Source organism: Erpetoichthys calabaricus, chromosome 4, assembly GCF_900747795.2.
Source record: "Erpetoichthys calabaricus chromosome 4, fErpCal1.3, whole genome shotgun sequence".
NCBI classification, from domain to species: Eukaryota; Metazoa; Chordata; class Cladistia; order Polypteriformes; family Polypteridae; genus Erpetoichthys; species Erpetoichthys calabaricus.
This window is the reverse complement of record NC_041397.2, coordinates 144984470-145010283: the sequence shown is the minus strand read 5'-3', so window position 1 is coordinate 145010283 and position 25814 is coordinate 144984470. Positions and strand designations below refer to the sequence as shown.

General features: G+C 38.6%; 1 protein-coding gene across 1 annotated transcript in view; it reads left to right on the top strand.

Annotated features, from left to right (window-relative positions):
• Positions 1–25814, top strand: part of chd1l (chromodomain helicase DNA binding protein 1-like) — a 106039-nt gene that overhangs the window by 21809 nt on the left and 58416 nt on the right. The window contains exons 7-9 of the mRNA XM_028799863.2: positions 737–899; positions 9967–10122; positions 24792–24884. Coding sequence (XP_028655696.1) covers positions 737–899; positions 9967–10122; positions 24792–24884 — 412 coding nt within the window. The remainder of the gene's footprint in view (positions 1–736; positions 900–9966; positions 10123–24791; positions 24885–25814) is intronic.

Sequence of the window (25814 nt, the reverse complement as noted above, 5' to 3'; positions counted from 1 at the left end):
ACAGAATAATAATAATAATGCATTTTATTTATAGGGGCACTTTACATTAATAGTAAATCTCAAAGTTCAACATAAAAAGTTTAAATAAAGGCAAGGCAAGATAAAAACAGAGATAAAACAACAATAAATATAGCATTCTTGTTAATAAGCTTTCCTAAATAGAAATGTCTTCAGCTGTTTTTTTAAAACAGCCCACAATCTGCTGTGTTCTAAGGCTCTTCGGTAGGGCATTCCAGAGCCGTGGAGCAGCGGCTGCAAAGGATTGGTCTCCCATTGTATGAAGTTTGGTCACAGGGGGGCGAAGGCGGTAGGTATTTGTAAAACGGAGGTTTCTTGTAGTGGATTGTAATAAAAGGAGTTCTTTTAAGATATTGTGGAGCATTTCCATGGATACACTGGTGAGTAAACAAACAGTTTGTATTCGATACGGAGATGGATAGGGAGCCAATGAAGCCAATGGATATAACGCTGTGACCCTGCATCTCTGTAAACTGTACCCAAGTAGCTAATCCCACTCTGCAGGGACAGGTAACTGCCTTTTGTCAAGGTCTCATGTCCAGGTCTCTTGACAGTTCTGGGGAAATATGGTATAGCACTGACCTATATCTTTAATTCTGCTCAACCTGACAACACCATCAACATATGACATGTATTAGATGCCAGGAAAAACTGTTCACCAGAGGATCTGATTTGTTTTACATTTATTTATTTACCTCTTGTACTTCTTTTCTTTCAGTTTTCATTAGGGTTCAAAGTGCTGTTAACAGGGACACCTGTACAAAATAACCTGCAAGAAATCTACTCCCTTTTGAACTTTATTGAACCACAACTGTTTCCAAGTGATAGAGAAGATGATTTTGTAAAAGGCTACAAGGATGTGCAGTCACAGAAAGATATAGGTACTTTTGACTTTACCCATGAGTGGTCATATAACATCTCATCAAACAATTGGTTTACAAAGTTAAAATCAGTGATAGTGTTGGTGGGTTAAAATAAGATTTTTTTATTTATTTATTTATTTATTACTTCTTAATTATAAAATAATTATATTTAATCAGACTGCTGTTTCATGGATTTCATTCAAACAATATTGCACTTTAGTTTGTACACATCTTTATCTGTTTTTATACTTTAGTTTTTTAAAATATTCATGATGGAAAATAGAACACCAAGTTAAAAAAGTCATTGTTGCCAACAAACTGATAATAACTTATACATTGCAAGACAAGATCACCTAACAAGCTGTTACATATTGAGAACTTCTGAGCTTCTCAGATCTTCCTGGCATTTATACTGTTTAATTAACTCACAGTACCTTGTGACTATCATTATGTGAGTAGTTTTTATTTATCTTATAAGCTCATCCTTCATTCCAGTGTGTTTAATAGTCCTTGTGAATCAAATATTGGCACATTTTTTTTTTTTTTAAGAATATTTCTGTAGTACTAGGATGTTCTACTGTGCTAGCATTATAGATGTACAGGCAGTCCCCTATCTTACGTACAAGATAGGGACTATAGGTTTGTACTTAAATTGAATTTGTATGTAAGTCGGAACAGGTACATTATTTTAATAAATGCTATTGTTGACCGACTATAACCAAGTGCTCTGCCAATGAATGATGGAGTTTCACCTCTCTCTGACCTTTTTATTATTTCTACTTTATTTTCAATGGTGATGGTTTTTCTCGTTTTTACTGTATCACCAGCACTTGCATCAGATTTGTGTTTCAGAGACATTCTTGAAGGGTGAAGACAAAATGTTAAGATGAGCTCTTCTGCACAGCACTGTACACGTTATCACAGCAGGAAGGCAATCTTCAACACGTCTGGTGTACTGACAAGAGACAACTTCCTGCTATGCGCGTAACAGTACAAGCAGGCTTGCTATTGAGAATGAATGGGGGCGGCGAGGGGCGGTTCATCACCAGCCCACCTCACAGTCACCTCCACTACAGTATGCTGCCTGCAGTGTCCGCCCACCGAGAACGAACACGGTGCGGCCAAAGGCGGATAGTGAATCGCCCAACCCCAATTCAACAGGCAGCCATCCAAGGCACACTACAATGCTACTACCCCCGCCGCCCCGTTCAGCCACAACCGGGTCACCGCTTCCAGCATTACCAGCCGTGTGTGCTGGGTGGGCAGTGAAACGCCCCCCTCCGCTCCATCCAGTCTGCGTCCAGTCAGGAGCAGTAGCTGCGGCGGCGTAGTGGGCGGGCAGTGAACCATCGTCCTGCACACGAGCAATTGCTGTGGCCCCGGTGACTATGGACCATGGGTCACCGCTTGCCTCTGGGCAAATAATACCTGGAAAAAGCTGGGAAACAGAGCTTCAGTTTCAAAATATCAAGTGGTGTGAAATATTACACTTTGTTCTGTCAGAGAAACAGAGCAATGGTTGTATGATTATTTTTTTCTTTAGTCATGCAATTCATTTACTACTTATGTTGTGGCCCCAAGCTAACCTGGTTAGGGCCTTATTGTCACCGGTCTTTGTTATTGTAATTACCAGCAGAAGAAAAAATCATGTATATTGCACACAAAGAAGCTTTCCAGTACTAATAATGGTTATGAACTACATTCAACAAGTTTCAAGGTAATTGAGTTTAATAATATATAATTTCTGATTAGGGGTGGCACGGTGGCACAGTGGGTAGTGCTGCTGCCTCGCTGTTAGGAAACCCGGGTTCACTTCCCAGGTTCTCCCTGCGTGGAGTTTGCATGTTCTCCCCGTGTCTGCGTGGGTTTCCTCCAGGTACTCTGGTTTCCTCCCACAGTCCAAAGACATGCAGGTTAGGTGCATTGGCGATTCTAAATTGGCCCTAGTGTGTGCTTGGTGTGTGGGTGGGTGTGTGCGCGCGCCCTGTGTTGGCTGGGATTGGCTCCAGCAGACCCCCGTGACCCTGTAGTTAGGATATAGTGAGTTGGATGATGGATGGATGGATGATAATTTCTGATTACTTTCTGTCCCTCCACCTTCTCACTTCCTCACCTGGGAAATGCCAGTAAACTCAACTAATGAATAAATAAATATGCCTGCATGAAAGCAGCGCAAAAACATTGTGTATTGCTAATTGGTGGTCTGTAAGTGTAATAGCAGTTTTGATTGAACCAGTGAAGAGTAATACGCAGCATTTGGCAATTGCATTAAAGTTGCAGAACACAAAGTATTTGTTGTAGGGTTCATTGGGAATATATCACCAAATAAAGAATATTTTTGAATTGTAAAAACCTTTTAATACATTTTATTCATTTTGATAATGACAGAAGGATGGAGTAAAGTCCATTCCTTGCATCCAAGCTACAATAGAAGCATCAGTGTTATATCTAGGCAAACACAATCTAAAGATGCCATAAATAGTACCAGAGAGCAGGTTGGAAAATTTAGTCCTGTTACCTTCCACCTTTAGCTGACAAAACAGTTTTCTGTGTTGACACATTCATGCAGATGCTTGAGAAGGCCTTTAGGACAAAAGGAGTAGTGCTTATATTAGTATTCTAGTAGTATTCTCAAGCCAATATCCTATATATTTACATGGAGAAATTTTGTATTTTTTAAATAGCCCAGATCCATTTGTTTAGAGAAGAAATCTTTAGCAATAGGAAGTGCGCACAAACTGCTTTGGCACGTTTTACTTGTTTGTTTTTTGGTAGTAGCTTCAACAAGTAGAGACAGGCCATCCTTTTTGTTGCCAGTTTGAGAGAGAAATGCGCCTGCTATACATTCTTGGTGCCTGTTACACCTCACTTTATGACTTAAGTGTTTACCCTAGAATCATTACAGGACTGAATGGGGTAATTTTATTAAAATTTTAGGCACCATTTCTTATATTTAGTGAGTCAAATAAATGGGGGAAAATATGTCCATTCTTCCAAAGTTTTATTATAGATGTTTTAATTGTTTTGCTTCGTCAGAGAATAACAGTGGTTCATAAATAATTATTTGTATAATGAGAAAGTTACAGAAAAATTAAACATATGTAATAAAGTCAGTTATTTCTGTACACAGTATTTTATTCTTCTTATGTGCAGAGTGTGTTAGAGAATACAGTATATGTGTTGCCTAAAATGTCAGTGTTTAAGTGTTATTTTCTTTACTAGGCATTGTAGATATATATTTGCATTTTGTCAAAATACATATTATTTGTTAAATCATAAAATTAGTTGTTAGAACAAGTTGGTTAATAGTTGTTTTATCATACCATGTTAACTGAGAGAATTTTTAATGTTAAAATGAATTTCTTTCAAAAGATTAATAATAGTTGAAATTTTTGTCAAAGTGGCAGCATAACTCTAGTGTAGCTCATTTTAAGACAACTGTAGGGCAGCATAGGTGTTGTAGTTTTAACAGGAAAATATTGGAATCCTTGGGTATGGCTGGGGGGGACTTGCTTGGGAGTAAGCTACCCTGGATGTTCTCCCTTACTAGCTTCAGCACTGTTGTGCTGGATTCACTCCCAGGTTTAGCTTGAAAAGGAGCCTCCTCACCTCAGGTAGGTGAGGTGAGTCAAAACGGGGAGTATAGTAAGACAAAATTAGTCTTGCGAGGAGTCCAGGATGGATAAAAGGAAATGCCTGTTAATTGTACTCTGCATGGCAGTGTGATATGAAGATATTTAAATTATACTGTGTTCAATAAAAGAGTGTATTTGGACTTGAACTGGTGTGCAAGAAGTTATGTTCCCTAAAAGGTTACACACATACTGTACATATACAAAACCCGCTTGTCAAGATTTTAACAAAGATTTTTTACAGTACACTTATGAACTAGTAACGTAGTAACAAAACCTAAAATTAGGTATTGGAAGGCCTCCTCTGCTTTAAGTCATGGCAAAATCATCTATCTAGATAGACAAGCATGCATTTCGAGAGATTTGTTCATGTTGCAACGACAGACAAGGTCTTCAGCCACTAGCGTCAGCTTGACTGTATGTTGATAATTTCTGCTGCCAGTACTGAAGTGCTGGACTTCCACTAAGTACTGATCCAGGTGGTCTTGCACTGAAACTCCGAGACTCTTTTTCTTCTTCTCACACACACTACATTTGCTTTTATTGTCATCTGCACTGTAATGTAATTATTTCCACATGTTACTTTCTCGCTTTCTACCCGCAAACACCTGTACAAAATTCACGATCGTCAACCAAACGTGTCTTATTGCTTCAACCCGACAAACCAAATGTGGTGAACAAACAAACAAACAGTCCTTTATGGAGTTGCGCCACGTGACTATAGTAAGCCCAAGGTACATGATCACCGTATAGTAAACAGCGCAAGGTAACTGAATGGTCAGGACAAACTACAAACAACCCCTCTGCACGACTGAACTGAATTGAACGTTCTTGTTTTAGTTCGTTCATATATAACTTATTTTTATTTAGTTTTAGTTTCTCTGTTTGCCCTAATTTCAGTTCTCATGCTTGTAAAATGAAAAACAATATTTTTAGTTCTAGTTCTTGTTTTCGTTATGAAAATATCACTGCCTCATACTTCAAAAACTCACATTGTAGTAAATAGATTAATTCCTATAATATCATGAGTTGCTATATGGTTCAGATTATGAGCTACGCTGTATAAATTATTCATGTGATGTTGTTCCATAAATGATGGCTTATATGCTCTTCTGTAGCATACAGTTTTCTTCCTTAAGTAGACTGTCTAGTAAATAAAGAGAGGTCCTAGCAAAGTGATGTGTCAGGTTATAAAGTTTTGAAGTTAAAAAGTACTTTGTCCATCTACCATGTTTACTTGCTGATACCTACCACATGTCCTCATTGGATCTTGCCAGCTCATATTGGAAATGAGAGTATCTGCTTAGATAATGCACCAAAATAATTAAATAAAGTCAAATTAGTTTCTAGTGGTTTTATCAAGGCAGAGAACTGCCTAATTCTGAAGAGAAATTAAATGAAAACTTATTAAAATGAATTAAAGTACTGTAGAATGGTATAATAATAGAAGTAAGACATCTTGAAGTTCAGTGCTTGTGATTGTATCAGTAATGGAACTTTTTATCAATTTAAAAGGTGAGTTAAGATAGGGATATTATTGCAATGGACAGCTTTAATTGTCAAATATAAAATTGAAAAGAACAATTAATATTGGAGTACAAGGATTTGAGTTCATAGATGTAATCGCTTTTAATTTATACTAGCCAACCCGCGGCGTACCATACGCCGCATAATCAGGCCTCTTTTTTTTAATGATTTGTAAGCACAGGGAGAAAATTAACATTTGAAAAATGGGTAATGTAATAAATCACCAAGAAAAGTAACATTGTAACAATGCACGGAACGAACCAACACACAATTGTCCGTGACTGAAAACTGGCCGACCGCTATCGCGCCTTCTCCTTTCAGACCGAGGGATGGGGGTGGACGGCACTCGGGCAGAGTCCACATACACCTCGCTTTTCTATATATAATCCATCAAGTTACCCGACCACGGTAGTAGCGTGGGGAGGGGGGTATGTACAAAGGGCAGGGACGTAATCAGTGCGAGCGCATGACACGCAGTTACTGGTAATTCCCCGGTTTGCAGCACGAATGGGGTTCAACGGCTTACACACGCCTTTCTGCGCCGGATAGACGCACGTTGATCCATTCAGTGTAGCGCGCGTGCAGTTACCTGATGCAGGAATTTGTATAACATTGAAAGAAGTGTTGTTTCAATGAAATACATTTGAAGCGGTGGCTATGGAAGGCAAATGAACCGTCAACGTGGCTTACAGCTGGATTGATGCCGTGTTTTGTGTCACCTGACCATGGTAGTATCGGGGGGGGGGGGGGTGTTATCGGAGGTTGGGTATAAAGGGTAGGGACGTAATCAGTGGGAGCGTATGAACCGGACTTCCTGGGAATTCCTCGTTCGTGGGGAACAAATGCAAGCCCCGGTTGATCCATTCAGTGTAGTGCGCGTGCAGTACGGGACATCCAGGGGCATCAGAGACGTGTTAATGCTCAATATCATGCATAATTATTTATTGAATTCTAAACACTTCCGGAAAGACACAGTTGTCTAAAACGGGTTGGTCTGAGAATACAACAGTAAGTGAATGAAAAGATGGAACTCTGGAGAGAGCAAAATACAACACAATAGTGAACCCGCGGCATAACAAACGCCGCATAATTATTTATTGATGGTTGAACACTTCTGGAAAGACACATTTGTTTAAAAAGGGAGGGTTTGAGGATACAACAGAAAGTGAATGAAAAGATGGAACTCTGGAGAGAGCAACATTTTTGCAGTGTTACCGATTGTGCATATTAAATTTTGAAATCCTTTGAGTAACTAATTAACTAACTAACACCCACCCACTCAGCTTGTGTGAAAAAAATGCGCCCGTTTTTTCATTATTTTGTTTGCAGCCTATCAAAGACGTGCTGATCATGTTTTCTAGACTCAATATACATTGGCTTTTCACTCAGCGTGGGGGCGCGCATTCATCTCGGATTATTACATCCTGCTAGACTGATCTGGTACATGGCTGCGTTTGAAAAACCGACTTATCCCTGATGAGTTTCACCGGCATTAATGATTAGGAATCTGGTTAGAACAAAACCCTGCAGCCACAGAGGTTCACCAGGACTGAGTTTGGGAAACACTGCTGAACACAGACGAAACCGACTCAGGTGAGGAGTTGGGGCGGGCAAAGTAGTTGCAGCTATTGATTATTCAGTGTTGTTTGCCTGGGTGTCTGATCTGCGTTGACTGACATGGCTATTTTCTGTGTATTCCATGGTTGTCTTCCGGCAGTGTGAATGCCTCGAGAGACAGGGCGTCCTTGTGTGGTGAATTGTTGCAGTTTGTGACCACATCGCCGAAGTTATCCCAATGCTGGCAAACAAAGCCAACAGCCATGTTGTGAAGTTTGAGAGCAACAGTTTCGTCAATGACATTTTTCCAAAAAAACCCGACTGATAGGCAGGTTTTCGATGGGGGACGCGGTCGGGTGTCGTAACCGAAAATAATAATGAAAAGTCAACGTGGCTCAGAGGTGTATGTGGACTCATAGCACAGACGCAAGGGTCTAACTGGGTGGTCGGTGAGTTTTTGCGTCCGGGCACATGAGCAGGCAGTGTGAATGCCTAGAGAACGAGGATAGACACGGGCCGGGAAAAAAGGAGTGTTGGTGGGCGGGAAAACGTCTTCCGTGTTCCTGCAGGACCATCTAAGAAGACGCATGTTTGTCGCGGATGCGAATTGCTGTATGTAGCGTGTAAAACAGTTTGCTATGGTGCACGCGGTCGTGCCTCGTAACCGAAAAGTCAACGTGGCTCAGAGATGCATGTGTACTGTAGCCCTGCTGAACATAAATGATGTCGTTTTTTCAGACTTGTCGCGCCCGAGTTGGTGGGCGTAGCTCTGCGAGTTGTCGTCGTATCCAATGGTCTTGGGTGTCTTACTTGTCGGCGGCTTAGTGAATCCACGCCCCTTCCAGCGTGCTTTCCATTGGTGGCTACTTGTCTTCCGGCTTAGTGAATTATATATATAGATATGTCTAACTACCAACAAGAAAGGATGATTGTCATTACATAATAATTTATAAGAACAATTCAGAATGCAGTGGTCATTGAAACTTTGGAATCCACTGATCATAATTTTTATGGTTACAAAGATACAGAAGAAAATATCCAATATGAGTGATTTGTGGATGGTTTGCATACATTGATCTGGAAGATTTTGTGTTTTGAGCAGCTACCTCATGCAGTGTTAGCAGTACTGGCCAGGGTTCATAACCTGGGTGCTCACTGTGTTGAGGTTTGTTTATTCTCCCCATGTCCGCCTGGGTACCTCTGGGTGATCCAGCTTGCTTCAGTAGTCTGAACACTTACAAATTACGTTGGCAATGCTAAATGGGCCACAGTTTGTGTTTGTATATTTGCCCTCTGATGCACTGGGGCCCTGTTCAGATGTTATCCCTGCCTTGCACCTGATGATTGGCAAGGATAAGCTGGGATAGGTTCTAGCTGTCCTGTGACCCTGCTTAGGATAAGAGGGTTAAGAAAATGGATGGATATTGTATTTTAGTAATACAAGGAAGAGCAATCTCTGAATTCCTCCAGTACAATATATAGTATATAGTTGTACACAATGAAGCCCAATGTGAGACTTGTCATTGGAGTATACAAACAAGGGACTGAGTGTCCATTGTGCAAATGAATATAAATCTGACATAAGTACAGAAAACAAACAAGTTACCAAAGGCCAGTTATCAGGAATCCGATTGAAATATATATAGATATTTAAGATTGTGTAACTAACATTCTTGTTAAATTTGAAGATAACACTAAATTAGATATGTTAGCAGATTTGGTAAAGTCAGCAACATTACTACAGAGGGACTTCAACAAAATTCAGAATTGGACAGGTACAGTATGTTTGAACTCTGCAATGTTTTGAAAGGGTTAAGTGGAAGATAAAATCAGAAACTTGACCTTTTCTTTTTAAATATTTCTAATTTTCTTGTGTATAGTGTACTACAGTACTTGCTTTTCTCTACAGTCAAGACTGTGCATATAAGTTGGTGTAGGATAGTGTTTGGATAAAACATCACAGCTTACCTTATTCTGTTTATGTAGTGGTTACATTTCTGGTGTCTTGAATTGTGTTTTCATACTATCTAAAAGATGAGAATATGTCCTTAAATAGGAACACCTCATTCCTTTTAGAATTTGTTTTTCATGGATCATTTCTTACACGTTGCATGCATATTTCATATTTAAGTGTAACATTTTTTACTTGTCACAAGCACCAAAGACATGTTTGTTTTGTTATGCTTAACATACTATAAATTGAGCAGTCTGTACATTTCATACAAAGTCATTTATCCATTTAGACTAGGTTGAGTAAGCTTTTCATTTCATAAGTGTCAGCCATCACCACATTGGGTCCTGCTGTCACTATTTTTCAGATGCTCTATTAGAACTTATCTTTTGACATCTTCTGTACCTTTTTGTTTTAGCCCATGATCTCCACTGCCTTCTACAGCCATTTCTTCTTCGCAGAGTGAAATCGGAAGTTGCTGCTGACTTGCCAAAGAAGACTGAGCTAGTAATATACCATGGCATGTCTGCACTTCAGAAAAAGTACTACAAGGCATTCCTCATGAAAGATCTTGGTAAGTGGTTTTCCAAACTCAGTTTAGCAAAGGGAAAGCTGATTATAGCAATTATTGTACTTGAGCACGTAATAAATTTAAAAGAAAAAAAAAACTTTGTTGCCTAAAATAGCTACAGCAACCTGAGAGTTATTTAGCTTTCGATAGAACTGGTAATCTCATTAAGCCTATTCTGTCTTGGGCATGCAGCTAAATAAACATAGATAGTTTCGAAACAAGTCCTCTCACAGAATCCTTCCTACCAATGAAGTAGAGGTACTTTTTTTCTTCTTCATTCCAGTGCTGTGGAGTAAAAATTATTATTCAATAACAGAAGTATATTACTATATAATAAGACCTATATTCCAGCTGTAGTGAGAACTGCAACAAAGGAGAAATTTTATAAAATCTTTTATAGTTTATCTTTGTAAAATAAACTGTGTTTTCCAAATTCTACATAAAATGTCATCCTTTTCCCATTATTTTATGACAAGTAGATTAATGTTGATACAGTTGACCAAGATAACCCACCATGGTAGCATAGTATAGTATAGAGTAATAGAATGTTCATTAAGTAGTCCCTTAGAAAGCTCTTAAAAAGATTTAGGGATTATTGTGGGTGTCTGTTAAATTAGCAAATATTTTATTCCAGTAAGGTCTGAGCAGAGTACAGGTGACCCTATGAAGCAAGTGCCTGATGACATCTTTCATAAGTGGTAGATTGACTTGATATATTTTGCATAGTCTGAGTAACAGTAAAATGTGCATTTTACAGTCTTCAATTGAGTGAGACAGTGTGTCAGACAGATTAATGAAAAGTGTATTTTATTTCACATGGAATTCTATTCATTATCTGAAAATGTATTTGAAAGGTCTGGTTCCCAGGGCTGCCTCAAGAATCTAAAGGTTCAGTTCATTCATTTCAAAAATTGATAAAAGTTTCATCATACTACCTACATGCCGTGTTTATAGAGAAAGTATCTGTACATTACATAGCAAAGGAAGACTAAGAAAGTAAGTCTAGTCTATTTTAATGAAGTTTGTAACATATATGTAGTAAAGATGTGTTTTGATGAAAGGTTGAGGCGCAGTTTTTCAAATGATATCAATATATGGTAAGTTTGGAAATCTTTAAGGGCCCCAAGTACCAGGTGTATTATGTTTTAAATATGGCATACTTCTGGGAGGACATACACATTTATTTTGTAAGGGTGTAAATGGTAATATTTCAGCATCAAGAGTCTCATGGTCTGGTACCATATTCTAAGTGAATGGCACCAGATTTGTACTTTGGTAGCAGTAAATAATAGTAAGTTATTGTATGCCTATAGGAGGATTTATCGCAGGGTTTACTTTTAATTGATTACCAAGTGATTGCAGGTTCATTTATGTCTGATTACTTTTTGTAATTTTATATTAGGTAAATTTACTGCCAAGAACTAAAATTGAAAGGCATGCCCTCTTCTGCCCCCTCTGTCTCTCAAGAACTTGTTTTTATGGTATTACAGTTTTGTAATATCATAAGACCAAACTGGATTCACTAAGTCAGATACTTGGCTTCAAACCATTAGCGTCTGTTTAATGTAATATACTCGCTCACAAAATTTACACACCAGGGATCTTCTCCTTGAATGCTGAAAAAGCCTTTAATAGAGTCAAATAGGACAATCTATTCACCACATCGCATACATTCGGGTTTGGCCCAAACATGTCTGCATGGGTAAAATTACTTTACATTAATCCAGAAGCCTCAGTTCATATTAACAACATGAACTAGGACTACTTCAAGTTAGGACTTAGTACTCAACCATGGTGCCCTCTATCCCCATTGTATTGTGCAATAGACATTGGGTATTCATGTTCGAAATACATCAGAGATAAAGGGGATTATCGGAGAAGAATCCATCCATCCATCCATTATCCAACCTGTTATATCCTAACTACAGGGTCACGGGGGGTCTGCTGGAGCCAATCCCATCCAACACAGGGCAAAAGGCAGGAAACAAATCCCGGGCAGGGTGCCAGCCCCACCGCAGGGCACGCACGCACACACACACACACACACATCAAGCACATACTAGGGTCAATTTAGAATCACCAATGCACCTAACCTGCATGTCTTTGGACTGTGGGATGAAACCGGAGTGCCCAGGGGAAACCCACGCAGACACGGGGAGAACATGCAAACTCCACACAGGGAGGACCCGGGAAGCAAACCCAGGTCTCCTTACTGTGAGGCAGCAGCACTACCAGTATATCAGTATATGTAGATGATATGGTATTTTAATCAGACCTACAATTATCTTTATTATTAGCTCTTAACACATTAGCAGAATTTCAAACAACATCTGGACTCAAAATTAATTTGAATAAAACTGTGCCTTTTCTAGTGTACTCTCAAGCACACTAACTATACTCGACATTTATCCGTTCATTCTATTGAAACAGTTTAAATATGTAAGGATAAATATCACAAGCAGATTAAAGATCTTTTTCAACACAATTTTGGTAACAGCATGTAAGAAATCAAACAAGATGTGAACAGATAATCTACCCTCTATCTCACCTTAGCAGGGGAAAATCAATACTTCAAGATGAACATCCTCCCTAAGTTTCTATATCTATTTCAGAGCATTTCTGTATACATCACCAAATTGTTCTTTAAGAAACTAGACTCAATTATAGCCTCATTTATATGAAATTTTAGCTTTGCACACATTCAAAATGTGATGCTACATAGACCAAAAGTAGAAGTTGGCATGGTGTTACCTTACTTTCAGTTTTATTACTGTGAGGAAATATACCATACAAACCTGGAAATCGGGACACATTAATGAATTTACATCAGCCTGGTCACCAATGGAAATTAAATCTTGTTATACTTCTTCATATGCACTGCTTTGTGCCCCTGTAAATACTAACTTTCATCAATATACAGTAACAATAATCCAGTTGTCCACCAGTCACTCAGAATATAGATGCACTTCAAGGCAGAAAAGTTTTTATGTGATGATCCGCTGCATGATAATCACCTTTTTCAAATTTCTCAAACCTATTCCATATTTAGTCTTTGGAAAACACTTGGGATTAAGACAGTTAGAGAATTGTACAGTATATAGATAACGTTTACACCTTATTAGCAATTATGCTTCAAATTTAAATTTCCAGTGGATGGATGGATGGATGGATGGACAATTTTTCAACTGTTTTCAAATGAGACATTTTGTTTAAAAAAAAAAAAAAAAAAAAAAAAAAAAAGCCTACCCAGCTTTACACACCTCCCGCCCATTTTTATTCCAGAGGTAGTGCTGATCAGTCTTGAAGACTCAGACAGCATCTCAACAATATATCAGAACATCTAAAAAAATCATACCTTCAATGATCCTAGAGTACAGTATGGTGGGAAAAGGATCTTTGAATTGATATCTCGGAAACAGCCATACACAGAGTACACTTTAGCTCTATATGCGCCGAGCACTCAGTAATTCAACTTAAAATCACATTTATCTTGTTTAAAATTGTCCAAAATGTACTCGGGGCAAGATCCAACATGCGAACGTTGACATCTAGCTCCAGCATTACTGTGCCACATGTTTAGAGTAATGCACCAAATGAACATCATTTTGGACAAAAATCCTTAAATACTTGTCAGACAGCCTTGGTGCTCCTAACTCATTAACAGCTGTATGTGTTGTAATCCCAGATGGACTAAAACTGGAGAAGGAAAAATTGATTGTAATTGCCTATACCACACTTCCAGCTCATAGACTTACCTTGCATAACTGAAAGACTGCTAACCCACCATTTATATCTCATTGGGCGTCTGATGTGCTATATTGTTTGAAATGAGAAAAAATCAAATTAAAAGATCTATCCAAAACTTTTTTTAAAAAACATGACAAGGCTTAATTTAAACAGTTTCAGAGGAAGTATTCATTTTAGGTTTAGTTTTTTAATTTTTTTTCTTTGTTTTTGAAATTCTCTTGTGTTTTTTTAGACTGATTTTGAAGTTATTTGCTGTTTAAGTTCTGCAAATATTATCTTTTTAATTTTATACTATGTTACTTTCCTGAAGTAAAATTAATTTTGAAAAAATAGTTTTTTTCCATTGTTTTCTTGTATTCTTTTTTTATTTTATTTATAATTGTAATAATTCATACAAATCAATCAATTTTTTACAAATAATAGGATTGAAAAAAAAAAACAAAGAAAACAAGTCGACCCCCACCCCAGAGAGAGAGAGAGAGCATGGCAAACAGAGTAAAACTTAAGGCTTGTAGACATACCTAAATTGATGAGTTTAATAGGCCAGTAGAGATGAATGGAGAGGAAAAAGAAATTCGGAGATAATTGCTTCCTTGGTGCTTTAAGAGCTTATTCTAAAATTTTATTGATTATATCCTAAGTCTGTGTGCCAAAAGTGTAGTGAATGCAATAATAGTTTGTTTGTCCTTCTCCACTTTAAAACCATCTGGAAGAACACCAAACACAGCTGTTAATGGGTTAGGAGGGATTGTGACACCAAGGCTGTCTGAAAGGCACTTAAAAATTTTGGTCCCAAAATGATGTTAATTTGGTGCAGGCCCAGAACATGTGACTCAGTGAGGCTTGGACTTGATTGCAGCGTTCGCAGGTTGGATCTTGCTCTGGAAACATTTTGGACAGTTTTTTAGCGAGACAGATGTGCTCAATATATAATCATGAGTTGTATAATTGTATGCTTTGCGCATATGGAGCTCGAGTGAAGTCTCTGCATTGCTGTTTTCCACTCCTTTTCTGATATATTGATTAAGAGATCTTTTTCCCATTGTCCTCTTGGATCTTTGAAAGGGAGGAACTGTGAAATAAATTTATATATTGCAGAGATGGTGTCTAAGTCCTTGAAATTGAGCATTATTTTTTCTAGCGTGGACGAGGGTGCAAGATGAGGAAAATCGGGCAGGTTCTATTTAACAAAGTTCCTAATTTGAAGATAGTAAAAGAAATGTGTAGTTGGAAAGTTAAATTTGGAATGTAATTGTTCGTAGGATGCAAAGATGTTGTCTATATAAAGATCTCTCCAGATATTAAAAACTGCATATGTTTGCGAGGGATGAAAAAGGTGGATCTCTTGCAGGGGTGCCACAGATAAAAGATTCTCCATCTTAAAATGCTTTCTACATTGGTTCAATATTCTGAGTGAGTGAAGCACAATTGGGTTATTAGTATATTGCCGGTACCTTGCATTTGTTGGGGCACAAAGCAGGGAATATAAAGAAGTACTGCAGGATTTTACTTCTATTGCTGACCAGGCCTGTGTATGTTCATCTATTTGTGTCCAGGTTTTTATAGCTTGTATGTTTGCTGCCCAATGATAAAACTGAAAGTTAGGTAGAGCCGTGCCACCTTCTGCCTTAGGTCTTTGTAGGGTCGCTCTTTTGATACGTGGATGTGTTGAGTTCCAAATAAATGAGGTTATTCTTGAATCTAATTGCTTAAAGAATGATTTATCTATAATAATAAAAGGCAAAGCCCTCACTGACTGACTCACTCACTGACTCACTCATCACTAATTCTCCAACTTCCCGTGTAGGTGGAAGGCTGAAATTTGGCAGGCTCATTCCTTACAGCTTACTTACAAAAGTTAGGCAGGTTTCATTTCGAAATTCAAAGCGTAATGGTCATAACTGGAACATATTTTTTGTCCATACACTGTAATGGAGGAGGCGGAGTCACGTATCACGTCATCACGCCTCCTACGTAATCACGTGAACTAAAAACAAGGAAGACATTTACAGCACGAGTCACACGCGGGAACGAAGGTAAATTACGTTAATTTTTGACTGTCTTTTAATACTGTGTGAGCATACATATTAACACGTGCAATTAAACGTGTGCATTTACAGGGTGATTTCTCAGGCTTAAAAGCTCACCTTTTATCAAACGCGGGAAGAAAGGTAACTGACGTTGTTCACTGTCTTTTAATACTGTGTAACCATACATATTAACACATGTCCAATTAAACGTGTGCATTTACGGGGTGATTTCTCAGGCTTAAAAGCTCGCCTTTTACTAAAAAGGTAAATGCAAAACTATTTTCAATCAGTTTATTGAAACGCTCCCGTTAAGGATTGCAATAACATATTCGCGAGATAAAAGAACGAAGTACGGGGAAATGGAGGAACAGCCGCAAACAGCGAAGAGCAAAAAATTAATTAAACAATTGAGAACGGAGCGAGTTAAGCATACAAGCATGTTCATAAGGGAAACAAAGCATGGTGTAAAACGTAACTTTAAATTAAGTTAATAGAAACGCTCCCGCTGCGGATTGCAATAACATATTCGCGAGATAAAAGTTTAATGAGAAGACACGAGGTATAAACGAAGCACACGCCGTGGCGCAACGTTAGGGGCAACAGTTTCAACCATTCTATGATCTGCTTCTCGCAACTGAAAGACGGCACATGGCGGATGTTAGCCGACTTGCTGACCGCAACGTTAGGGGCTTCAACTATGCCGCTGACGCAACATGTCAGTGCCAACACTTTGCAGACTGTACTTAAAAGACACGCCCTCCTCACTGGACAGTTAAAAACACCAATCAAACTAACGATGACATCAAGTATTACCCAATCAAAAGTAGGAAAGGAGGCATCTTCATAAAATGCGTGTGGGATGATTTGCATGAGACACTGCTTTAAAAAAAAAATGATAAAAAAATACGGGATAAATCCCGTCCAGTATTGATTCAAAACGGGACGCGCAATTTCATTCTCAAACGCGGCACGATTCCGTATTTTAAAGGACGGGTGGCAACCCTACAGTGCCAGGTAACCACCCATACAATCAGATTGTGATTCAGACTAGGAATGCAATGAATGTAATTACCCCGATCTACATACAAGGCGAAAGTCTTGCAACATTCAAAGATGATGGTTTGGGATAATTAGTACTTATTAAGTACAACATTGAACATAAAAGAGCTTATGAAGCCTTGAACCGAAAAAAGCAAGATCTCAGAGATCGTAAAAAAAAAAAAAGGAGGTAATGTCGTTTTACTCGCTGTACATTTTACTCAAACATTACCAGTTATTCCACGAGGGAGACCAGCAGATGAACTCAACGCGTGTTTAAAATCCATGCTTCTCCCACGGTCGGTTATATGTCGCGTGTTCTCGGGTAGGTACACCAAAAAATGTATACATTTAAGCATGTAATGGGCAAAGAAAAAATGAGGTATACCCGAAGGCACTGCAGTAGTACTCAATGTAACTTTACTTCTTAAATGTTAATGTTTTACTGTTTAATAATTTATACGCTTCTTATATATTGTTCAAATTCTTTTATGAAAATACCAGTGACAGCGCAATGCACGATAACATGGAGTGAATACACCATACGCATCTGCCCACGGCCGCCCTGGTGTGCGCAGATAGGAGTTGATTCTAAAATAAAATAAACATAAAAAGAGTAATACATTCATCACCCATAAAGCGGATAGCAGACGTGACGTATTATATGTGTACCACATTTCAAGTCAATACGTGAAACGGTTTGCAAGCTACATGTGATTTAAAATCCTGGACAGACCAACGAAAAGCCACGGTAGCAAATTATTGAAGAAGATTTTACTGTTTAATAATTTATATTTATATGAAATGTGCTTCTTATATATTACTTCATATTCTCATATGATAATGATGTTAATGTTGTTTATATTGATTTCTATGTTATTGTACATTTACATTTACATCATTTAGCAGACGCTCTTATCCAGAGCGACTTACAACAGTGTTTGTTAGTTTTTTCGCATCCCCCTTGGGGTCAGAGCGCAGGGTCAGCCATTGTACAGCGCCCCCTGGAGCAATTACAGGTTAAGGGCCTTGCTCAAGGGCCCAGCAGAGTAGGATCTCTTTTGGCAGTGACGGGGATTCGAACCGGCAACCTTCGGGACACCAGCGCAGATCCTTAGCCTCAGAGCCACCATTCCGCCCTAAATTGTAAGTGCATCTATGTGTGTATATGTATGTGTGTATATATATATATATATATATATATATATATATATATATATATATATATAAAAAATCTATATATAAAAAATATGTGTATATGTATATATAATATATCTGTATATGTGTGTATATGTGTGTGTATATGTGTATATGTATATATATATGACAGCAACACTCATAACAATGACAACACAATTACATTGACAATCATGTTACGTTATTTTTAAAATGTTTCCTTTACTTTTTCATAACCTCTTTAACACACTACTTCTCCGCTGCGAAGCGCGGGTATTTTGCTAGTTGATGTATATTGGAATGTTTTGAAATAAAAAAAGAAGCTTAGGAAGAATATTCATCTTAACAATGTTAATTCTTCCAGCTAGAGTGAGATGAAGGGTTGACCATCTATGCAAGTCTTGCTTAATTTTTTCCATACAGTTGGCGAAATTTTGTTGATAAAGCGCTTCTTGTTTACTTGTGATGTTTATCCCTAGGTATTTAAACTGATCTGCAATAATAAAAGGGAAGGTGTCCAATCTAATAATGTGTGCTTGAGAATTCACTGGAAAAAGTACACTTTTATTCAAATAATTCTGAGACCAAAGATCTTTTGAAATTCTGTAAGTGCTGTTAAGACTGCAGGCACAGAATTTTGTGGGTCTGATATATACAGTACCATATCATCTGCATATAGAGAAATTTTTTGTTCCAGTCTTTCTCTGATAATCCCATTTATCTGATCTGCATTTCGACAGTGATCCGCTAATGGTTCAGTGGCGATTGCAAATAGCAGTGGTGACAAGGGGCATTATTGTCTGGTACCATGTTCTAATTTAAAGTAGTCTGAACAAATATTGTGGGTTCGCTTCCCGGTTCCTCCCTGTGTGGATAGCGCTTTGAGTACTGAGAAAAGTGCTATATAAATGTAATGAATTATTATTATTATATTGTTAATACAAACTGAAGCTTCTGGATTGGTATACAGTAATTTGATCCATGCACAAATGTTCGGGCCAAACCCAAATTTCTCTAATGTAGTGAAAAGGTATTTCCATTCAATCATGTCAAATGCTTTTTCTGCATCCAATGATAATAATATTTCTGGGGTGTTTGACTTTGTTGGTGAGTATATTACATTAAACGGCGTCAAAGATTGGAGGATAAGTGTCGACCCTTGATAAATCCAGTTTGATCTTGTGATATTACTAAAGGCAGCACTTTCTCTTTCCTTCTAGCTATGATTTTTGAGAGTATCTTAACATCATTATTCAGAAGTGAAATTGGTCTGTATGATGCACATTGTAATAAGTCCTTATTTTGTTTAGGGAAGACGGTGATTAATGCTTGCCGAAAAGTTTGATGTAGAATTTGATTGTCTCTAGCTTCTGTAAATGTTGCTAATAGGAGGGGAGCTAGCTGAGCGGAGAATTTCATATAAAATTCTGCAGGGTAGCCAGCAGGGCCTGCTGCTTTCCCGCCTTGAAGTGACTTTATAGCATCTAGTAATTCTGATAGCGCCAGAGGTTTATCCAGTTCCTCTGCATTAAAAGTATCTATTTGTAGTAACTGTAATGTGTCCAGAAATGCATTAGATTGTGTGTTGTCTTCTTTGAACTCAGTAGAATATAAGGATTTATAGTAGTCTCTAAATGTGTACATTATATTTTTATGGTCAATGATTTCGTCTCTGTTCATGTTGGTGATTACTGGGACTGCATTGCGAACTTCTTGCTTATGGATTTGTTGAGCTAAAAGCTTATTAGCTTTCTCTCCGTGTTCATAGTAATGATGTCTGGATTTATAAATTAGTTGTTCAGTTTCTTTAGTTGTCAAGAGGTTGAGTTCTGAATGTAGAGCCTGCCTTTTCCTATGTAGAGCCTCGCTTGGAAGCCTGGCATGTTCTTCATCTATTCTAGTAATTTCGCTTTTTAGTTCTGATACTTTCTTGGTTTCTAATTTATTCCTGTGGGAAAGATATGAAATAATCTGTCCTCTTAAGAAGGCCTTTAGAGTTTTCCAGAGTATTCCTGCAGAGACCCCTGAGGATGTGTTTGTCTCTAGAAAGAAACTGATTTGTTTGGATATAAATTCTGTACAGTTCTTGTCTGCTAATAAAAGCGGGTTAAGACTCCATCTAAGAGGTGAGTGTGTGGGGCATAGTAATTTTAGCTCCAAGATCAGAGGTGCATGGTCGGAAATAATAATAGCATCGTACTTGCAAGATTTAATCGTAGGCAAGAAATTATTATCTATAAAGATAAGTTGTGGTCAGTTACAAACTGTGTAATTATCTTTGCAGTGTTAGATGTCGTACCCCCCTGTGACAGAAGTTCTATCTAAGAGTGGATTTAAAACACAATTAAAATCCCAGGCCATTATAATTTTATGAGTGTTCACATTAGGGATGGATGCAAATACGTTTTGTATGAATTCCTTATCATCGACATTAGGTGCATAAACATTTATCAAGATCATTTTACAGTTAAATAGGTTACCCATGACCATCACATGTCTCCCTTCTGAATCAGATACTACATTTGATGTTACCAATGGGACTGTTCTATGTATGAGAATTCCCATCCCCCTAGTTTTCTTTGTAAAGCTAGAATGGAACATTTGGCCAGTCCAGTCATTTTGCAGACAGAACTGATCCTTGCTTACTAAATGGGTCTCTTGTAAAAATACTATTTTAGCGTTTAAACCTGTTAGGTAAGAGAGTACTTTATTTCTCTTTAATTCGTGATTCAGGCCTTTAACATTCCAGCTTACAAAGTTGACTGTCCCATCATGGAGATATTGATTCTGAGTTTTTGATGTCATTTTCTAGTCTTAACTGGTATAATTATAAGGATTAAAAGGATAGATTAGATACAGCCTGCTCTCTTTCTCTCCCCCCCCTTATCCCCCCCCCCCCCTTTTGCCTCCCCACGTGAGGCTGGAACCCACTTCACAAAGTCTCGATCCTCTGACATACCTTGAGATAGAACACATCCAAAGCAAAACAAGCCCCCATGCAGCTGTGTTTTAGGATTAAAAAGTAGAGATATCTATTGCCAATATAGTCTATATACTATATGCCTAAAATATAATCATTAACAAACTATGGTTATATATAATCATTAACAAACTATAAGCATAAAATATATAATATAACGTTCAGCAATCTTAAAGTAATAAGATAATGAGTAAGAAAAAAGAAAGGGGTAATTTCTTCCACACACACGTCTATAACTGTAATTAAAACGTAAACAGAAAACGTCCAAGTAATGAAAAGTATGTATAATTATAATACCCGTATCATTACAAGTGGATCAGATAGCAGGTGATATCTCCTTGCCGTGCCATGACAGGATGAGACTCACTTTTGTGGTGGCTCTGAGGCTAGAGATCTGCACTGGCAATCGGAAGGTTGCCGGTTCAAATCCCGTCAATGCCAATAGGGACTCTGCTCTGTTGGGCCCTTAAGCAAGGCCCTTAACCTGCAATTGCTGAGCGCTTTGAGTAGTGAGAAAAGCGCTATATAAATGCAAAAAAAAAATTAAATTAAAAAATTTTGTGTTTTAGAATAGTGTCGGGATCAGCTTTCTTAATTCCTTTTCTGCTTCCTCCTTGCTTGAAAAGACGTGATATTGGTCTTGAACATCCACTTTCAGTTTGGCAGGGTACAAAAGGCTGTATTTGATATCGGCTTGCCGTAACCGCTGTTTAATGTTGTAGAAGGCTGCACGTTTAGCAGCTGTTGTGGGAGAGAAATCGGGGAAAATACGAATGTGGTTATTTTCAAATATAATCTCTTGCTTGCGTCTGAGGAGTACCATCACTTCTATCTTACATAATAATCTCTCGAAGCGGATAATAAAAGACCTATATCTAAAGGTATTTGATCCGCGTATGCGATAAGCTGCTGCTATCTCGGTATCTGACTTAAAGTCCTCTCCAATTATTTTAGAAAATAGTTCAGCTGCGAATTTCACTGGGTTTGGACTTTCACGATTCTCAGGCAGACCTTCGATTCTAATATTATTCCTTCTGTTTCCATCTTCTAGAGCAGCGAGTCTGTCTCCGAGTTTTTTGCATTCAGAACTGGCAGCTGTTGCTTTTCCATCAGCGGTGGATGTTAGATTTTCAGCTATTTCAATTCGTGTCGTGAATGCCTGCTTAACATCCTCCAACTGATTGGCAAGTGTGCTCAGTTTTAGACACGCTTTTCTGGATATGCCCCTCAATTTTATCCAGCATAGCATTAAAGGCCGCCTCAAAGCAAATATATACGCATTTCTCCGAGTCTTTATTATCCTGCCGCAGCTCCCGCCGTAGCAGCTTCTCGATTTTCTTTATATCTTGCTTTAGCGCAGTGATCATCACCTTCAGTTCGGACAGGTCATTTCTGCTTTCAAACACCATAGGTGAAGCGGCAGGCTCTATTACAGCCGATGTTCCCGGCTCGTGTGAAGTAGGTGAAAGCGCGGACTGCAGGGCCTTTTCCAGTTTCAAATGATCTTCTCCAATCGGCGAGCTATTGTGACCTGCGTCACTCGTACATTCGCTCCCCATTTCGCTCTCAACTGGAGATTATATGTACAGTGCATCCGGAAAGTATTCACAGCACATCACTTTTTCCACATTTTGTTATGCTACAGCCTTATTCCAAAATGGATTAAATTCATTTTTTTCCTCAGAATTCTACACACGACACCCCACAATGACAACTTGAAAAACGTTTACTTGAGATTTTTGCAAATTTATTAAAAATAAAAAAACTGAGAAAGCACATGTACATAAGTATTCACAGCCTTTGCAATGAAGCTCAAAATTGAGCTCACGTGCATCCTGTTTCCCCTGATCATCCTTAAGATGTTTCTGCAGCTTAATTGGAGTCCACCTGTGGTAAATTCAGTTGATTGGACATGATTTGGAAAGGCACACACCTGTCTATATAAGGTCCCACAGTTGACAATTCATGTCAGAGCACAAACCAAGCATGAAGTCAAAGAATTGTCTGTAGACCTCTGAGACAGGATTGTCTCGAGGCACAAATCTGGGGAAGGTTACAGAAAAATTTCTGCTGCTTTGAAGGTCCCAATGAGCACAGTGGCCTCCATCATCCGTAAGTGGAAGAAGTTCGAAACCACCAGGACTCTTTCTAGAGCTGGCCGGCCATCTAAACTGAGCGATCGGGGGAGAAGGGCCTTAGTCAGGGAGGTGACCAAGAACCCGATGGTCACTCTGTCAGAGCGCCAGAGGTCCTCTGTGGAGAGAGGAGAACCTTCCAGAAGGACAACCATCTCTGCAGCAATCCACCAATCAGGCCTGTATGGTAGAGTGGCCAGACGGAAGCCACTCCTTAGAAAAAGGCACATGGCAGCCTGCCTGGAGTTTGCCAAAAGGCACCTGAAGGACTCTCAGACCATGAGAAAGAAAATTCTCTGGTCTGATGAGACAAAGATTGAACTCTTTGGTGTGAATGCCAGGCGTCACGTTTGGAGGAAACCAGGCATCGCTCCTCATGAGGCCATTACCATCCCTACAGTGAAGCATGGTGGCAGCATCATGCTGTGGGGATGTTTTTCAGCGGCAGGGACTGGGAGACTAGTCAGGATAAAGGGAAAGATGACTGCAGCAATGTACAGACATCCTGGATGAAAACCTCCTCCAGAGCGCTCTTGACCTCAGACTGGGGTGATGGTTCATCTTTCAGCAGGACAACGACCCTAAGCACACAGCCAAGATATCAAAGGAGTGGCTTCAGGACAACTCTGTGAATGACCTTGAGTGGCCCAGCCAGAGCCCAGACTTGAATCCAATTGAACATCTCTGGAGAGATCTTAAAATGGCTGTGCACCGACGCATCCCATCCAACCTGATGGAGCTTGAGAGGTGCTGCAAAGAGGAATGGGCGAAACTGGCCAAGGATAGGTGTGCCAAGCTTGTGGCATCATATTCAAAAAGACTTGAGGCTGTAATTGCTGCCAAAGATGCATCAACAAAGTATTGAGCAAAGGCTGTGAATACTTATGTACATGTGATTTCTCAGTTTTTTTATTTTTAATAAATTTGCAAAAACCTCAAGTAAACTTTTTTCACGTTGCCATTATGGGGTGTTGTGTGTATAATTCTGAGAAAAAAATTAATTTAATCCATTTTGGAATAAGGCTGTAACATAACAAAATGTGGAAAAAGTGATGCGCTGTGAATACTTTCCAGATGCACTGTATATAATGTATACTTCATCAACCAGTTCACCACCGAGTGGTGATCCTTTGACAGCTCAGCACTTCTTTTTTCCAGAATATATGGCCTCAGATCGCATAACATGAATAACAAACTTGATCACTGACATCTAGCCCTACGTACTCTGATACCAAATACACTGATTTTGTTCAAATATAGCATTTGTTAAGGACAATCCATACAGAAGTCCAGTAATAATTCACTGCTGTAATTAAGATCACTTGGGGCATTCTTTCCAGTCATTCCCCTGCAGACACTACTGTCATTGTTTACGTGTTTAAGTTTCCATAGGGCTATAGACAACAATAAATGGTATTATTTCAAGCACTGAATACTGGAGATTATAGTTAATTATACTTAATTGATGATGTCCATCAAACTAGTAACTAATTTCTGCTGTATGTGGTATTGTTTTTTTAGCATTCCTGTATTTTGTGCTTATTTTTTTTATGTATTTTTTTGCAGATGTTTTTGACCATGATGGAGGCAGCAAAGCCAGACTATTAAATATTCTAATTCAACTCAGGAAATGTGTGAACCATCCTTATTTGTTTGACGGTAAGATCAGAATCAGTGGAGCTGAAGTGCAAAGTTTTACAATTTGTGGCAAAGGAAATGCTATGCTTTTGTTAGGAAGTGAACTGTATAAAACTTGTGCCTGTATGTAACTCTGTTCATCTTTGCACATATGGCTTCTCAAAGGCGAAATCCAGAATCAGAAAGTCGTCCAGCACATTACTTTGTAATCTCTTATTTACTGGGATTGCAAATAGTATTACAGAACAAATATGGACATGGATATTTGAATAGAACAATTCTTTTGACTCATAATCCACAGTGTAGTTTCATAGTTAGATCAAGAAAAATAAATTATTGCATTCACAAAATGTAAAACCTTTACCCTCACTGTCATTAACCCTGGTCAATTCTTGGACTGTGTAAAATTGGTTAACCCCAAATGTTTCTCAGGATAGGCTGTTATGATCTGATACAGTGTTGAGCCTAAGTAACAGTTGAGATAGTATTCTACTGCCATCTAGTGGATGAAATAACATGCTGACAAAAAATCATGAATATTTCTAAGCGTTTTGCTAGTCTTTGGTAGCTAATCAGCATTGATGAGTGGGGCAGAGTTTTCAACCAAAACACACAATGGCATAGAAATGAAAAGCGGAAAAGCCAGTGTTAGAAAAGCTGAAACTGAACCATTAGTTGAATCAAGGGATACAGCAATGTGAATTCGTCTTCAGACAGTGACACAGATATATGGCCCTCCACAACTGAGCCGCCATGATGTTTCTGGTGACCCAGTCCTGTAGCGCTTCAGCAGGGTGTAGTATCTACATGGCAAAAAGAATATGATGAACCACTGGACGCAGCACTGCAGCAACTGACAGTGTTTGTGTCAGGGAAAATTTTAAACTTGCTAAGCCTTGTGCTGAGGTAATGTACAATAACACAATGGCCATGTTGCCCGTGAAGATCAGG